General features: G+C 37.2%; 1 protein-coding gene across 1 annotated transcript in view; it reads right to left on the bottom strand.

Annotated features, from left to right (window-relative positions):
• Window positions 1-18,544, bottom strand: part of LOC127661459 (unconventional myosin-VIIa-like) — a 45,778-nt gene that overhangs the window by 3,954 nt on the left and 23,280 nt on the right. Inside the window, 23 exon segments of the mRNA XM_052152194.1 lie at window positions 505-621; window positions 749-934; window positions 1,038-1,144; window positions 2,763-2,850; window positions 3,101-3,214; window positions 5,009-5,114; window positions 5,670-5,825; window positions 5,919-6,072; window positions 6,778-6,935; window positions 8,248-8,372; window positions 8,515-8,705; window positions 8,970-9,139; window positions 9,278-9,404; window positions 10,236-10,353; window positions 10,771-10,938; window positions 12,637-12,864; window positions 13,095-13,268; window positions 13,571-13,690; window positions 15,147-15,273; window positions 15,404-15,531; window positions 15,772-15,861; window positions 17,043-17,219; window positions 17,386-17,589. Of these exon segments, the coding sequence (XP_052008154.1) occupies window positions 505-621; window positions 749-934; window positions 1,038-1,144; window positions 2,763-2,850; window positions 3,101-3,214; window positions 5,009-5,114; window positions 5,670-5,825; window positions 5,919-6,072; window positions 6,778-6,935; window positions 8,248-8,372; window positions 8,515-8,705; window positions 8,970-9,139; window positions 9,278-9,404; window positions 10,236-10,353; window positions 10,771-10,938; window positions 12,637-12,864; window positions 13,095-13,268; window positions 13,571-13,690; window positions 15,147-15,273; window positions 15,404-15,531; window positions 15,772-15,861; window positions 17,043-17,219; window positions 17,386-17,589 (3,333 nt within the window).

Genomic DNA, 18,544 nt, shown 5'->3' on the forward strand with positions numbered 1-18,544 from the left:
TGGTATGTAAGTTTTTTTATTTATTTTTATTATATTACTGTATATAAATACATTAAATACATGCAATTTTTTTTACTCAAGGTGGCGCTGATGTTTCAGTGATTGCTAAACATTGCTATTTGATGAAGCAGCAAGGTGGAAGCAAACTATAGCAAGTGTAACACATGAACAGTGTGATATGACTAATGTGTACTTCTGAAATTGTGTAAGTTGTGCATCTATTTAGACTCAATAAATGCCTGAGAAAATACTTATTTGTTGCTTATATGTTGTGTTGCTCAATATGTGTTTGACAGCCAGTTGCATCTCCTGAAATTTCGATGTGAAAGTAATGAATCCTGTTCTAGATGTGTCCTGATGTATTGCATTATCTCTTTGATATATGAAAATAAAACATAAAAATATATTTTATTATATTATTTTCTACTTGTTTTGAAAATATGTTGAAAATGTAATAAATAGTGATCATATCTTTAACATAAGTCAATATAGTTAGGCCATTACCTTCACTTCGAAGAAGGCAGAACCAAACGTGGGCCATTTGAAAATGATCTTCAGAAACATCAATTTGGCTTCCTCCCTAGATTTACCAGCTTGTCTGTTGAAGTATGCCACAATCGACTGCAAAACGAGAACAGACAAATGTAATCACAATCAATGCAAATTAAATGAACAGAAAAGGTTTTGAAAACAAAAATGACTTTCAATGACACAAAACAGCTGAGAACATTGTAAATGTGAAACAAACCCGTTTCCAGTCGTCAGGTGAGAGCTGGCGTACCAGGTCCTGAGGAATGAGCTCCTTCAGCATCTTGGGAATGCTGGGAAAATGGGATTTGTCATCTTCAAATTTCACTCGGTAGATTAGGGCTCCCAGTTGGAAAACCTCTTCTCTGGAGCACTTATGGTACCCACGGAGATACTTAGGAAGCTCCTACACAGGAAGTGGTCATAAAGATAAGCCAACATGATAACGTTTACAGTAAGATTGGTTGTATTCCAAATGGTTTATTAGTATGGTATTTAAATGTTAATACCTGATAATAATGGAAGATTGAATCTGCGAAGGAATCTTTTCCTGGAACTGTGGTCGTCCACAACTTCTTCATGAAAAACACCTGGTAGGTCAATGAAGGCACTATACCTGAACATCCGATAAGGAGTCATTAATTAAACATTTAATTCTCAAAATAAGTGGTGGAAAAAGCAGATAACCAATTAATCGGCCGATAGTTTTTTTAAATGTTTAGTCTTTCGTTACTATGATGGGTACAGGCATGTATATTGAATATACTGTCTATATATATATATATATATATATATACTGTATATATTTCACCACATGAGGTTTAATGAGGAATAAGGTTTATTATTCACAAGATATGAAGTTGGAGACGAGATGTACAGGTATGCACATTTCCATATAATCACATTTTTCTTTATAATATCAAAATATTCAAAAATAGCTCAGCGAGTAAAGACGCTGACTACGACTTCTGGAGTCGCGAGTTTGAATCCAGGGCGTGCTGAGTGACTCCAGCCTGGTCTCCTAAGCAACCAAATTGGCCCGGTTGTTAAGGAGGGTAAAGCCACATGGGGTAACGTCCTCGTGGTCGCTATCGGTGGGCCACGTGGTGAGTTGTGCGTGAATGCTGCGGAGAATAGCGTGAAGCCTCCACACGTGTTATGTCTCCGCGGTAACACACTCAATAAGCCACATCATAAGATGCGTCGGTTGACGGTCTCAGACACGGAGGCAACTGAGATTTGTCCTCCGCCACCCGGATTGAGGCAAGTCACAATGCCACTACGAGGACTAATGGTGCGTTCACATACAACGTGAAGCAAATGGCACAATTACACACAAAGTCAGTGCAAAGATGCGAATAGATGCGAATTTGAAGCGAATGGCGCGACTCGAACACGTGAAATCACTTAATTCGCTTAATTTACGTGTCGCGAAAGCCTATCAGCATTGAGATTGTCCGGATGTCACTGACATACTGAAATAGTAGCAGAAGAAATCTGGAAAAATGGATGAAAAAATTGTTGTAGCGGTGTGTGGGCACCCGGAATTATATGACACAACATCATACATGTACAGAGACCGGACCAAAAAAAAAAGACATCGCTTGGAAGAAAGTGAGCGAGGAAGTTGGACAACCTGTAAAGTTCTGAAAATATCTGCGTCTACTTGATTCCAGTTATTGGTTGTACTTTACTATGAACCAAGTCGTAGAAGCTCCTCCTCCTGTCCTTTCCGGAAAAGAAGGTGGTTTGCGTTACTCATGCGAACTTGAGTTTAAACACAAATTATTATCCATCAATCAAACTCGTGTGAGCAATGTGAGGTGAACGTTTTCTTCACGTTGTATGTGAATGCACCATTAGACCGCATTGGGAATTGGACATTCCAAATTGGGGAGAAAAAAGGGGAGGAAAAAAAATACATTGAAGTGAGAGTAAAAATATGGATGAATATTGTCAATGATAAAAGATTTAAATACAGTAAATCCCTCATGATAGTTTTTATTTCACCTCTAGAGGCCACTGTTATACTGTAGAACCAAGCCGTCGTGACTGTAAAATCATCCAGCGACGGCCACAGATGAATCAGTAAAACAAATATATCATTCTAACTCTAATAATTAATAGCATTGACTAATTCACAATGCAGGTTTGAGCAGTGAATATGAAACAAACAAAACAAAACAAAAAAAAGAGTCTGAATATGTTGCATGTGTAGACACCAACAGGCGTACCATCTTTAGCAGGTCGGGCTTTCTTGATCCAGTCTGTCAGATGGCGGACAAAATCGAAGAAGAAATCGCCCTCAGGTACACTGATTACCTACAACACAAACCCAGTAGAACAAAAATATCTAAATATTAAATAGAATAGTTATGTCATTTCCCTGCTGAAAGGCCAATGTAGACAAGCATGTCTAGGCTGGTTTATGCTGGTTCATACTGTTTTGGAGCTGGTCTAGCTGGCATATTATAAACATGATAGACCTTAACATGGCTTTATGTATAACAGTAATCTATGGTGTATATATGTTCTGGCCATGCCTCATTATGTGAATGCTGTCTGACTTTACCTTATCAGAGATCTTGACAAACAGACTAAAGCCCTCAGGTGATTTGAGCAGAAGTCTGCTGGAGATGTTGAGACAGAAGTCTTTGGCCTTTGTGCTGGACTCCACCTCAAACGCCTGAAAGGAGTTAACATTGGTCCATCTTTTGGTTTATATACAAATTAGATCACAAAGTCATGCTGGGTCAAAGGCAACAAAAACTTCCAGATGCTTTTAAAGGAATGTTCCGTCTGTAATAAGCTCTCAAAAGCCACAAACAGAGCAGAGCCTCGAGACATTTTTAACAGCCGAAGTTCTTTTTAACTCAATATATGCGTCTAATGAACGATGCAGGAAAAACAGCGAGATGCAGCGCAACAGTCAAAGATGTCCATCTTGCACATGTTTACGTAGGAAAACAACTTAAAAAGAGCATGGATGGACACAAAAAGCCTTTTCACTCTACTTTCGGAAGGTGTGTATTTTAACGTTTATTTGATGTAATGTCTTGTCCCATAGACTTCCATTGTAAGTGTAATACTGTAAACACTGTTTTTCCCTCATGCCACAGATAGACCTTAACTTGCAATGAACCCAGAATATTTATTTAAAGGAATAGTTTGTTTACTCACCCTCATGCCATCCCAGGTTCTAATGACCTTTTTACTTCAGCCGAACACAAATGAAAATTATTTAAGAATATTTAAGCTCTGTAGGTCCATACAATGCAAATTAAAGGTGACCAAAACTTTGAAGCTCTAAAGAGCACATAAAGGCATCATAAAAGTAATCCATAAGAGTCCAGTGGTTTAATCCATGTATTCTTATGCATTTTGGGAGAGAACAGACCAAAATGTAACTAAATTTCACTATAAATCTTGACATCAGCTGTCTCTTTAACGATCATGACAACGACACTTCCTAGCACCATCTAGCACTCTGTGCATGTGTCAAGCTTGAAAAAATTATAATGAATACAGACAGCAATATACCAAAATGTAACCTTTTTCACTGTTTATTTTGCCATTCTCACTCAAAACAGATTCGATCACTTCAGGAGACATGCGCTCCATACTTCTCTACTATAGTATGCCAAAAACATTATACCATTGGAGTAGTATGTCCAAATCCATGGTATTCATGAAGAGGTAAGCGAGAAATACCCTGATGACCTATTATTTCTGGTGAGATTCTGAAGTGCGGATCAACGCTTAACGCTCCCATAATCCCACGGGAGCTGAGGCGAGGTCACGTTCAAAACACTTGATTTAAAGGAAAGGCGGTGAATTGCGAGTTGGATGCCTCTTCGCAACTATAAGTGCTATAATTACCAAGATAATTGTTCTTTGTGCCTAAATGGTGCTTGTTTAACAAAACCAAAGCAGATAGTTTTCACAGCTGTTGTTATTACGTAATATATTCGGGTCACGAGACGATGCCAACGTCCTCGGATGAAGGATGTCCAAAATCTATTCATACTACTCGCATGTATATCTAAAAGAAAATACTGTTTTGCCGGCAGTACACGGCTTCGGACGCAGCAATGGATTAAACCACTTGAGTCTTAAGGATTACTTCTATGCTACTTTTATTTGCTCTTTGGAGCTAAAAAGTTCTGACCACCATTCACTTGCATTTATGGATAAACAGAGCTGAGATATTCTTCTAAAAATCTTGGTTTGTGTTTTACAGAAGAAAGAAAGTCATACACATCTGAGATGGCATGAGGGCGAGTACACAATCATTTTCATTTTTGGGTGAAATATTCTTTATAGGTCGACAGTCATTTTCTCTCATTTCAAACGTAATAATTTACTTTGACTTTGACATTATAATAGAAGGAAGCCATTAGTGTAATTCAGTAGTTCATTTCTATGCTTGTTGTAGCCCAATATGATTGATTAGTCATAAACATATCAAAGTGTGTCTCACCTCATCTGTGTCATCGGGGAAGTACACTTTGTGAAAGATCTGTGTGGTCTTGTGTTGAATGGCCTCCACCTCAACCAGGTGAGGCGGATACTTCCGTGAACCATTCCTGGCACACAAACAAGCATATGGCATCTATGATGAGTCATTCATACTTTTAAGATTCATAATAAAGGTAACTCTAATTAATACTAAATTATTCTATATATATAATTACTCATAGTGGGTCAGATAGACATAGAGAAAGAGAGAAATCAGACACAATATTAAGAGGATTTTTTTAATTGGTGCTGTATGAGCGTGCAACTTCAGAATAATGAGTATTTTGGGGTTGTTCTAGTTTAATTGTCTTTGGTGCTCATTGGATTTTTTCGAAGTTAGAACAGCCAAAAATAAATTAGATCTTTTTTTTTTTTTTTTACAGATTTCTAACCACATACAAAATTATCTACAAATACTGAAGCAACAAACTTTACAAAACACAAAATTTGTCACTGTCAATACTTTTGGCCACGGCTGTATATTACATTCAACTATATCATCAAAGGATGGCCCAATACATATCCAGAGAGGTCTAGGCCAAACCTGAATATCCACTGACCCTAAAATCACCCCTGTATTTGTGTGCAAGCACAATTATGAGTGCTAAAGGGAGTGTCTATACCGTAAAGCTTTTTGCACTCTCTGCATGCAGTCAGGAGCCAGTGGATGATGTTTCTTGGACTGTAGGAATCTCTGGACATGAGGTAAGAGGACGTTACTGGGTGGGAAAAGACCAGTACAAAGCCAGAGCAACTCCCAGCCTTTCTCTTCACTGTACCTGTATACACAGAGACAACCATGAAAAAATATTGGAAGACATGACAGTGACTACATACTGTATTTTTAGGCCTGTAATGGAGTCTTTACTCACTTGACATGGTTTTCAGTCAGCTGTTTGAGTATCTGGCAGAAGATCTCGTCTTTAAGAGGCTCAGCCTTCAACGCACCCTCAAAAATCTGATCTGTGAGCTCGTTCACAGAACGTGTCCGCTTAGATGGATAATCGCCCATATATTTCATCATAGGTGCAGGAGGATCAAGGATGTTTAACTTTCACATAGAAGATAATATCCATGAACACTTATCATAATTACTAGAAAAGAAGTTGACAAAAAGATCTAATGCAATATCTGGTGATAATATATGCAATTTGAGAGACTAATAAACAATTTTAGTGGGCCGGTCATTTTTGACCAGGAACACAAAAGGACAAATGAACACAACACAAGGGTTAATGTTAAATGTTAGGAAAGACTCAAATTAAATGTAAAATCACATTACTCATTAGCAAGAGGAGACTTTGAATTTTATGCACTTTCTACAATCCATCCATCCTTTTTTTTTTGTAACATCTTTGATATTAGGGCAAAAATCATTTTCACGATAATAATTTTTGTCTTGTTTTCCTGTAAAAATCTAAAAATACTTAAAACAAGATCAATTTGATTAATCTTGTTTTAGAAACAACTCTGCATAAGATATTTAGGTTTTTCAGAGAATGTATTTTTAACATTGTATTTTGTCTCACTGTACTGGCAGAGTTGTTATAGTCAAAACAAGTGAAAAAAATCTACTAGTGCTGAAGAAGTAATCCAAAGTATTTAGATTACATTACTGACCTTGAGTAATCTATGTTACAAATGACATTTTACAGCATGTGTACTGTAATCCGTAGTGGATACATTTCAAAAGTAACCCTCCCAACCCTGTCCATCGGTCTTAAAGGATATCAATGAAGGCCATGCATGCCTCCTGTGAAAGCTCCTCATGTGCCACACACTTCTTCAGCAGACCCTGTTTGATTGGTTCTCGAGTGCAGCACCAGAGCTTGTCCTTCCCTCTGTTCTTTGTGATCATTACTCTACTGAGGGTGTGTTTGGGAGGAGGTCTGGATGAGAGAACAGGGTCAAAGGTCAATAAGGGATTTGCTTTTTGTCTTTTTATTTCACAAAAGTTTTGGCACATTGTAAACCCTCATCGTGATGATGTCAAAATACAATTAAAAGTTTATAGAAAGCATATACTAATATATATATATATATATATATATATATATATATATATATATATATATATATATGTATTATAGCTGTCAGAATTAACACGTTAATGCATGCGATTAATTACAAAAGTTTAACATGTACATTTTTCTGAATCTCGATTAATGCATTTACCATTAATACAGCATAAACCTGCATAAACACTTGTTGGAATGGCGGAAGCTTTGTGATGTGTTTGCTCAGAGTCATTACACGACGCACACTTCACAACACACACATACACAACAGCGCTTCCGTGTCAGTGACAAAATTATGGAGAATGTACCTCTTTATGCTATCTAATGTACAAAACAAGCCCAGATGGGACTTGTGATAAAAATAAATAATTTTTCAGCCTATGTAAGGCGCAATTTAATTACCACAGAAGCATGTCAAGTCTTAACTATCACCAAAGCACATAATGAGACGTTTTGTCTGCAAGTGCTTTTCATGTGGAGCTCAAAGCAATGCTTGAATGCGGCTTCATGATTCAAGATGTAAAAAAGAGGATAGCCAGAGTCTATCAGCAGATTAATATTGTGGAGGATGTGAGTTTAAGAGATTTAATGCCCATTGCAATGAATATGCAACCTATGTGGTGATTAGTTATTAAAAATTAGTCAAACTCCCACTTAGATTTGGTAAACGTTTAATGTTACTTGAATTGGTGATATTTTAGAGCATTTCTATCTTTATACTGTGGAAGGCTTTGTTTGGAAAATGTAAATAAAGCATTATATTGTTTTGTTTTCTTTCCTAAGATGGAAAAATCAATTTTGACAGGGATAGAAGTATATATACACAGTATACATACATATATATATATATATGTAAATACAATTATGTGATTAATCGCAATAAAAAATATTAATTGACTGACAGCACTAATATATATATATATACACTGCACATATAGTATGTTCTTGAAATCTATGACACTATGAGGGTGAATTTCATGAAGCATGCCAATATAATATAATAATATAATATAATCTCATGGTATTAATGAGCAGATTTGTGAATCGGCATAATCTCACTAATAATGTACAGCAATAATGTAATGCAAAAACTCTTTAAAATCTTAGGTTTCATTTTCTTTATGTAAAATATAATTTCTTAAATATGACAAGCCATTTCTACATGAGGGAAGCATTCATTCACCTAAAGTAGTCAAACGAGAATTCTTCAAGAGTGTATGGCTTTATCCGCTCCTCGCTCTCTGTCAGAGGCACGTGGGAAATCCGGATCGACTCTTGACGTTGGTCTGGTGTCATGGTAACCAAAGCCTGAGCCGAGACGTGAGAGAGAGGGCACGTAGGATTAATATCATAACACAGAGTAATAAATCATAACAGATTGAAATGATAAATATTAGATATCCTCTGCAGCAGCAGCATCTCTAAAGAAAAGAAAAGAAAATATCAGTACCACGATTTCCGGCTGAGGTTTAATGATGGTGGGCAGCACGTAAACGCAATCGGCAGGGAAATCTCCTCTCTGTTTGGTTCTGTCATTAGTGCCGTGTGCCCAACCAGAGGTCATGACATGCTCGCCTGTGTCCTGGTCCAGGAAAATTAGGTCACCTTTCAGGAAGCTCAGGAATGTTGTATCATTTCCAGCTAAACAGGATAAATCAGTTACATGCAGTAAGACTTTCATAAAGCAAATACATTAAGTGTCATCCTTCTGTTAGGAGATTAAGTTTCTGACATTTAAACGATAGCCAGACACTTCCACACAGCAACAATCCTTTGCTTAGTATTCATCAATATTTTATATATACCCATGTCCATTTCGTAAGCATGGGTCTAACAAAATTTTGTGAGGTTTATGCTTACATTTTTGTAAACATATTTACATCTAGCAAAAGCTGTTTCTCTAACCTGGACTGGGGTTGTCCTGTAAGGCCACAACAAACTTTGATCTCTTCCTGAGACCCTCTAGAAAGGTCACCACCAGGCCACGTATGTCCTCTGCATTACTGGAAGTAAAAGTGTACTCGTCACCTTTGATGGTGGCCAAAGTGAAGCTCTGAGCCTGAAGCTTCCCCCCTCTGACAGAACGAGAGAATTCATAGACAAAGAGAGAGAGAAACTGAAGGTAAATGTCCAAATTATCCTCATTAAAGCTCAAAAATAATGCCAAACATCTAAAAAGATTTTTAAACAATGCTAAAGGTATAGACTCTAACCTGCTGCTGGAAACAGCAGTGATCTCCGGGAAAGAAAGTTCTAGCAGAACCTGCTCTTGCTCATCCACAAAGTAGACACCCGTCCAGTTAACAGCCACTATCACATCGTTCTTGGGTAGACTGGGACCTGAAGACAGGAATTAAGAACTATAACACACCAAAACCACAATACTGCTTTAATTTGATGTAAATTATAATTGAATGGGTCCTTTCTGTTTTATGGATTTCTTGTCACATGACAACAAAATGACCACCATACTGAATTTGATTTGATGGGGTAAAAGCTTTTTAAATATGAATAATATTAAAAACAATATATAATAATAAATAAAAAAATGTAAATGCTTATTTTTTTTAATAATAGTAAAAGATTGCTAAGTGACTCCAGTCAGGTTTCCTAAGAAACCAATTGGCCCGGTTGCTAGGGAAGGTATAGTCACATGGGGTAACCACCTTGTGGTCACTATAATGTAGTTCTCAGTGGGGCGCATGGTCAGTTGTGCATGCATGCTACGGAAAATAGCGCAAAGCCTCCACACGCGCTAGGTCTCCGCGGTAATGCGCTCAACAAGCCACATGATAAGACACACGAGTTGACGGTCTCAGACGCGGAGGCAACTGAGATTCGTCCTCCACCACCCGAATTGAAGCGAGTCACTATGCCACCATGAGGACTTAAAGCGAATTGGGAATTGGGCATGCCAAATTGGGCAGAAAAAGGGAGAAAAGTCATAAAAAAAAGAAATAATAAATAAATGAAATAAAATAACAATAAAAGATTATTCCAAATTAGCCAACATTTCATTTTCCAAAAATATAAAAATGACTTGAAAGCATATTCATCATAGTAGATGAATTAATTTGTGTGATTTAAATTTGAAATGTATTTTTGAATAACTAGATCCATACAAAGCCAATGAGTGTCACGACATTCACCCATAAATGTTCCAAGATGTACCTGAAAATTTAAAGGCCTCGTAGAATCTTGAGAATAACAAAGGCCACTTGTAACGAGCAAAATCCACAACTTCCTCCTTCACTTTCTGAGGGTCCACTCGCTTCTGAGTGTAGATGCCCTACAAAGAAAACATGATGTCTTTCTAACAGAACTATAAAATAACAGATAAACACACATTATTAAGCCTCTTTGGTTTTACCGTGACAGTGAAATATAGACAATATGGGTGTGTTTGAAAAGATACATTATATGTTATTTTTTAAAGAAAGTATCATGAATGGAATTTTCGGTTTGTATGCAACACATTTAATTGCTCAAAAAGACTAAAAACAGGTAGTACTAAAAATATAATTTCCCATTTCTTTCTTTTTTTGATTTTAGGTTGAAATTTGACCTGAAATTCATCCAGTTAGACACCACTTCCAGAATTGCAATGTAGCGTACTACTCTTAAACATTTATTGTTGCACACTGCAAACCTTTTCACATACATTATATGTTGTTGTTATATGTTCTTCCAATAGCAGATTTGTTACCTTTTTGTGCGCAGCCATAACGAATTGCGCCCATCTCTCCACGGTTTTGGCCGAGCTGATCTCTCTGTCTGGGATATATGATGGAATGAGACTCAACAGTCGCTCTACAAGGATCTCGGAGCCATAATCAACATAGTACTGCTGCGATGCCAGCTCGGCCAGATCTTCCTCCTCCCGGAATAGAAAAACCAGATTGGAAAAATATAGAAAGACAGAAAAGAATGTAGAGAAAGAGAGCAAAAGACAATCAAATGGGTAAAAAAGGATAAAGAAACAAAGGAGCAGAAAATCAGAGATAAAAAAGCAAAAGGGAAAGATGTAGAAAAAGAAGAATATTCCCTCCTTAGAACTTGAGTGATTCAAAACACATTTCATGTTTGTCAAATATAAGGATGGGTGGCAAGACTTTGACATGAAAACATTCCCATCAATATTAAAATTAGTGGTCAATCAATATGAGTTTTTTAATGGTTAAATCTTAAACATATGAGAATATGTTCAGCACCAAATCATATATAGTAAATAGTTATTGGGTAAGTTGATTCAAACAAGTAGATAAAAAAACTTTTCAGAAAAGCTTTTTTTGATATTCGATCTTGGACATTAAGCCTCACGTTTCTTGTAATTTGATTAGGTGAGCGAATTCTATTTTATTTATATTTCTTTAAATATTACATTTAAATGTTAAATTAAAGCTGATGTAACTTTTTAAGCATTAAAACACTTTCTTCAATCAAAGCTTAATATGCAGAGACAACTATAGGTAAGACATTCATAGGTTAATTTTATCAAAAGCTGAAAATACTGTTTCTGTGGTGCTATAAAAATTCCAGTGTTTGTTTTGAGCGACCTGCTTAGACCTGCCAACGTTGCTCAACCAATGGACTGAATTGGGGGTGGGAGCATCTGACTGTTTGAATAACTGTAGACGAAGGGCGTATTCAAAAAACTCTTTTGGAAAATGTTATTTATTTTTACAGTTCCTTTCATGGCTAGTTTCGCAAAAATTACAGCAGGTTTAAGTTCAATCTTTTTTTTTTTTTCTACCAATTTGGAATGTCCAATTCCCAATTTGCTCTAAGTCCTCATGATGGCGTAGTGACTCGCCTGTGTGACTCTACCCTCCCTAGCAACCGGGCCAATTTGGTTGCTTAGGAGACCTTGCTTGAGTCACTCAGCATGCCCTGGGATACAAAATCGCGAACCCAGGCCCCGGTTTATATCCAATCTTAAATTAAACGTCTATGGATTCAAGATGGGGGTCCTGATCATTATGTTATTATGTAATCGCTGAAATCCACCTCCAGTTTGCATCAGAGTTCCGGTGGTGTTTATTTTGTGAAAATTTCCGTCTGACTGCTCATTATCCAGCTTTTTACAAGACTCCTTGCCAAATAAATAAATGGACATAAAATATTGTTGTGTTAAAATAATGCGAGAAGAAATAAATCGCTTAACAGCTGATTTGCACCTCTGGTTTGAGTCGAAGTTCTGTTGGTGATAATTTTGCGAAAATGACTTTCTGACTGCCATTATTCAGCTTATTACAAGACTACTCTCTCCAAATAAATAAGTAAATATATATGAAACATTGATATAAGTTGCAATTAATTTATTAGTTTACTTGTAGAGGTCACATATTGATATGAGAATAACGAAAGATGATTCGCAGTACCGGATAACCGGTCTGATATGACTCAATCCCCGTTTGTGCGGTTGTTACTCTGACATATCAGACCCCTAGATGGCGCCATTGACCAATCAGAATAGAGTATTCCAGAGAGCCATGTCATTTAAAAAAATTACATATCGTCCATTGAAAGGCCCCATATTGATCGAACAGTATTCCGAAGTCACACATCTTACCCTATCACAACGGTACTCTCCAAATTTTACGCCGCGCACAATCTGTTGGTAGATGAGGTTTGTCGCTACACCATCTTCAGAGGGGTCGTGCCAGGGCGTGAAAATCTCCTTCCTGAAAAACAGCCTCCAAGGGGCATTGCGTTCCTGTGCACCCTGTTCTTTAGCGTACTGCTCACACTGAGAAACGGCGTCCATTACGTGATCATTACCGCTCCCCAGCGATGACACCTGTCACAAACACAGTCAGAAACTTTTTATTAATGCATTACTGACAACATGCCATCTATCTACGATAGAAGGTTTCAGAAGAACACAATAATAAACAAAACCCTGTTGAAAAAACAAAGCCAGCCTAAGCTGGTTTCCAAGTCTGGTCAGTTGGCAGGATTCAGCTGGTCTGGCTGTTTGAACGAGCAACAGTTTGCAACAAACTCTCTGTTTTGTAAGGGCATACGTACCTTGTCAAAGAGAGCAATATACAGGGAGAAGCCAAATCGATCCTGAAGACTAATTTTGTCGGCCAGGGCGTTGCAGAGCTCCATGGCTGTGGTTGCAGAGTCCGTCAACAGGGTCTTTGTGGTGCCATCCATAAATGTCACGGGTAACATTATTGGCTTCTTTGATTTCGTGGCCTTATGAATAAAATTCACATGTGATGAGTACATCCACAATTAAATGCTCTGATAAATATGGCTGCTCAAATTTCAGCTATATTCAAATCCCCTCTAATGTTGAGTCCATGTATCATGTATCACACGTACAAAAAAGTACCAAAAAGTATTCTAGCTGGTATAACTTTCCAGTGAAGGGCTGACCTTCTTAACCATAATGTAACCAGTCGTAACATCTATACTATCATCCTCTAAACTACTCGTATACATAAGTGTTCATGTAAATCAATGTTTTATGTGCAATGTGGGGTACAATTATATACCTGAAGCTCTAGCCAGGAAGGTGGTTGTGTCCTTGTTCCATTGACAAACGTTCTTCTGAGTCTCTCCTCACAGTATGGCGCATAACCAGGAGGACCTTCACTGATGAAGTTACGTAGATACTACATGAAAAAAATTATATATTACACTTAAGGCTAATTTATACTTACTGGGTGAACAGGTTTCTTTCAATTCGCTTAATAATTATGATGAAATGCACTGCTGTTTTTGTTCTGCTATGGCGTTTGTTTGATACAGAAGTCCTGAACTGCAAGGTGAAAAAACAAATTGACTAAGGGATTTTTTTTTATTTAATTTTTTTTAGGTGTTTTGGTGCTTTCATCCAAATTTCTTTTCTCATGTGCTGCCTTTTGAGGATTTTTTGTCTAAGACAAACACAAATAAAAATTAAAAAAATGTCACCTTGCGGTTCAGGGCTTCTGTAGTTTGGTGATATTTCTCCAGTTTACAGACATCCCTGAAATTCTTGACCTAAGAAAACTATGCTAGTCGAAGAGCGTTAATGACTGTGTAAAATTGATCATGGTTGTGGTTTGGATGTGACGTTCTTTATTTACAATCGCATGTGCCAGCTGAGGAGATGAGTGTCTAGCTAACTTAATATCTTCATGTTAAAAATTGATAACTTTGAAGCCCGTATCTCCGATATGGAGCCCCTTAAGAGGACACGGAGGGAATTTATTTCCAGAAATAGTTTTGCTTTTCCTCACAATTATTTTGGGTTCCCTTGCAATAGAATCTGTCCTTTATGCAAATTAACCATGGTTTTACTACAGTTACCATATCTCAACTATAGTATTTGTTATTAAACCATAGTAAAAACATTTTTACATGGTTTTACTACAACCATATCTAAACTATGATTTTAAAATCCAAGTAATAATACAGGAAAAACAAAACTATTGTAATACAAATCATAATTATTCTGCCAAAAAAAAAAGAACACAAATGTACAGTTAAAATCATGCTTACTTCTGTTTTACCATAGTAATACCATGGTTAAATTGAGGCAAGTAAGATGCTTTTTAAAACCATAGAACCATGGTTTTAATACCATTTTACATGTACCCCAAATTAATGGTTTTATTATAGTAAAACATTAGTAACCTTGTTTTTTGGCAGAATACATTTTCCCTGTATTTTTACCACATATTTACTACAAATATCATGGTAAAAATAGAGTTAACTGTCATCACACCATTGTCAATTTTACAGATGTAGTTTCACTATTGTATGAATATCATAGTTTAACTATGGTTGCTGTAGTAAAACCATGGTTCATTTTCCTAAAGTTATTACGAGGGAACCCAAAATAATTGTGAGGGAATGCAAAACTTATTGTGAAAGAATGCAAAACAATTGCAAGGGAACGCAAAGCTATTTCAGAAAAGAAATTCCCCCTCTGTCCCTTAAGGGCTCAGTACTCAAAGGCTGTTCAGGAGAAAAAAGTTTGGCTTCTTCCATTATATTAATTAGGCTATACAATAGTCCTTTACAAGAGTCATATCATGGCGTGGTCAGAAGAAGTTTGGATTTATTTTAACCAACATATCTTACCTTGACAAACTTCTCAGAGGGTGCAAAGCAGCCCACACACAGAGACATGAGGATCCAGCCGCGAGCATGACTGCTTTTAGATGGATTCTGGTTCAGCTGCTTACAGATCTGACAATAGATCTCATCTCTGATGGAGACAAGAGGAAGAAGAATGTTAAGGGTTGTTTGACTGGGAATGCCAAATCAATCAGTCAATCAATCTGTAAGACAGTCCAAACATGTTTTCCATGAGATCTCTTTGGTGTCTCAAGTCTGACCTAAGGCCTGGCCTAAGGATTCCGTTGCCAATGATGAAGTGTAGCTTCTCCAGGTTGGATGTGGGTCGGTCCTCCAGCATACTGTTTCCATGCACAGCGCATTCACCATCATTCAGACGTTTGGTCACCTAGAGTAAAAGGAAATTACCCTTAAAACCAAGAGTCCAGTGTCTCTCCTAAAGACCTCTTTGGCTAAGAGTAGAATTGATATTTGCAAGGTTTCTTTGCTCTGAAACACTGACAGTCAGTAAGATCTGTGCAATTAATTTTTTCAAGAGGTCAAAGAGGCCAAAAGAGAAATAAAGGAGTTCCAAGAAGGCTATGGAAGATTGCTGGGATTTCGTCTCTATGGTAACAGCATCACTCACCTCCTCTGTAATCTTGGACTTCTTCTTAAGGGTGAGGGACACCAGTTTGTGACGCACACTGCTTTTCTTATGACTGTCAATGTGAGCATTCTGGAAGAGGCGGACACAATGGAGAAACCTTGTAAATCATGAAGACAACTGGGCCTGCAGCTCTGGCTACTTTACCTTAATGAGGCTGGTCATTAAAAAATAAGATTCATGAGATGCTAAAAATGGGAAATCTAGTTTAGTTGGTTTCATAATTTTTTTTTAAAAACATTTAAAGCATTATCTACAAACAAAACAACAACAAAAATTTGAACAAATTTCAATTGGTATAGTTTTATGATTTTCTTTTTTTTTTTTACTTCACACACAGTTTTGTGACTAATGGGGAATTTTCTCTTTATGGGTTTTTTGTCACATGACAACAGATTGCATGTTGGTTACACCACCTGACTTTCATTTGATGGACAAAGGTTTTTCATATATTAATACTATTTTAAAACATAATTGTTTCACTGCTTTTTTTTTTCAAGAAATTATAATAAAATATATTTTAAAAGTTTTAGGAAAAAGGCAATTCAAAATCGAGTAATCCTAAAAAAACATCTAAATTATTCCAAATAATTTAATCCAACATTTCAGAATGAATGAAATTCAAGAATTTTATTAAAAGAATGGTATAACATTTTTTACTGTCACTGGACGGTTACACTTATAATTTTTTTTACTTGAAGTCCCAGAAAAAAAAATCTAAGTATGTGTAACGGGAGCCAGCTGGTAGATGGTGCACTAGCGACTTTGTTAGAGCACCCGCCTCACATGCCGGAGACGTTGGTTCGAGTCCCGTATGGAGCGGGTAGAACAAGAGCGTCACAATGGTGCCGTGACCCGGATGGGTGTGAGGTTTAGGAGGGTGAGTGTAACGGGAGCCAGCTGGTTGATAGCTGTGCAGTGTGTAAACCTCACTCTCCTGACCTCAAGAGGTGCACTAGCGACTGATGCTAGAGGCTGTAGCGTTTAGCTTCCTTGTTAGAGCACCCGCCTCCCACGCCGGAGATGTTGGTTCGAGTCCCGTACGGAGCGTGTTGAATAAGAGCGTCAAATATGTACATTTTCTAAGAGCTGCATTCAAGCACTTGTTTTGTATGAATTGCATTTTTATATATTTTTGAATAACTTCACAGACACCCCCACACATGCAATTGTTTTACACATTATTGACCCAGCCACTGTTTATGTAATCCTTAAACTCTTTTACTCTCTCTCTCTCTCTCCTTCACGTGTACCTCTCCCTCTCCCTGCAGAGCCTGCAGTTCTCTCTTGTATGTCTTCTTGCCCAGTGTCTCGTAGATCTTGGTCATGACAGGGATCTTCTCGCTGCCGTCACTGATAGCGGTGTGGTATTTAGGTTCTGGAAGGTCACCCATGAACCTCAAAATTGTGATCCACACAGCCAGAGCAGCCTGCAGGACAACCATTAAAAAAATTATGATATAAAAATTAAGTAGCCTATATCTATGATGTCTTAAAATACTATCGAGGTAGACAGCTCACTAGGTTTTGGAACACACAATTCAACGTGTTACAATCTAAAGCATGTTTGAGTGCCAGAGGTTAAAGGTCACATACCAGCTGATCCCCTTCATCTTCGTGAAAAAGTAAGGGTTGTTTGAGCGGGCGCCGCACATAAGTGTGTGTGGTCGTGCCCTGAAAATATGTGGCAGAAAACTTGGCAAATTTGTACTCCGACAAGTCTTCCTCATCTTCCTCTGGTAAAGGAAGAGCTTCATCTAGATCCTCTTCCTCGATCTCCCGATGAGTTCGCTCCAGGTCCTGAGCAAGGCACAAGTACACAGGTTAGCTAATAAACTAATTATAAAACTGGTAGAATGTTAAATAAAACTCAAAGAGCTGACATATTTGTAGGAGTGCTGTATTAGATGTTAATAATTCCAGTCATACTTAAATTTAATTGAATGCTGCTGTCACATTACAACAGAAAATACATTTGACTCAATCATTTACATTAATTGCATTTACAGTAATGCACATTAAATGGAAGTCTCTTTAAATCAGATTTAAAATGAAAGTTTAAAAGTAGAAAAGTGCAGCCTTTAAGTATTACATTAATTATTAAAAAAAGTTGTGAACTTGAGACTGTACGTTAACACGCATAATGTATAAAGTAGTGTTGGGTTTGAGTCCAACTTAGTCAAGTCTGAGTCGGACTCAAGACTGAGTCCATAACAGGTCGAGTCCGAATGAATCTGTTCATGTGTTCTTCATTGTATTTTCTGACTTTTTTGCAATTGCACTACAAATATGTGATGGACTGAGTTGTACAATTTCCATGGTCTATTTCATCCGTCATATTAGTTTAAATATCCCTAATACATAGCATATTTGATTATGTCTCTATATAGTCAACATTTTCAGATAGAAATGGCTTTGTGTAGAAATGTGAGTCTGACAAAACATATGTTCTATTTAATAATTTGCAGAATAATCACACATAAGAACATATATGCGTGAAAACTGATGTGAAGTATCAAATAAACAGAATGTATGATAGTACTAATTGTAGAGAGCACATCATTATTAAGACAAAGCCAAATCTTGTACATTTAGAGGCCATTTTGAAATCCCAGCCAGATGCTTTTGTGGTGGTGGCGTAGTGGCTAAAGCACAGGGCTGTTAATCAGAAGGTCGCTGGTTTGAACCCCACCACCATTGTGTCCTTGAGCAAGGCACTTAACTCCAGGTTGTTCCGGAGGATTGTCACTGTAAT

Source organism: Xyrauchen texanus, chromosome 21, assembly GCF_025860055.1.
Source record: "Xyrauchen texanus isolate HMW12.3.18 chromosome 21, RBS_HiC_50CHRs, whole genome shotgun sequence".
Taxonomy (NCBI): domain Eukaryota; kingdom Metazoa; phylum Chordata; class Actinopteri; order Cypriniformes; family Catostomidae; genus Xyrauchen; species Xyrauchen texanus.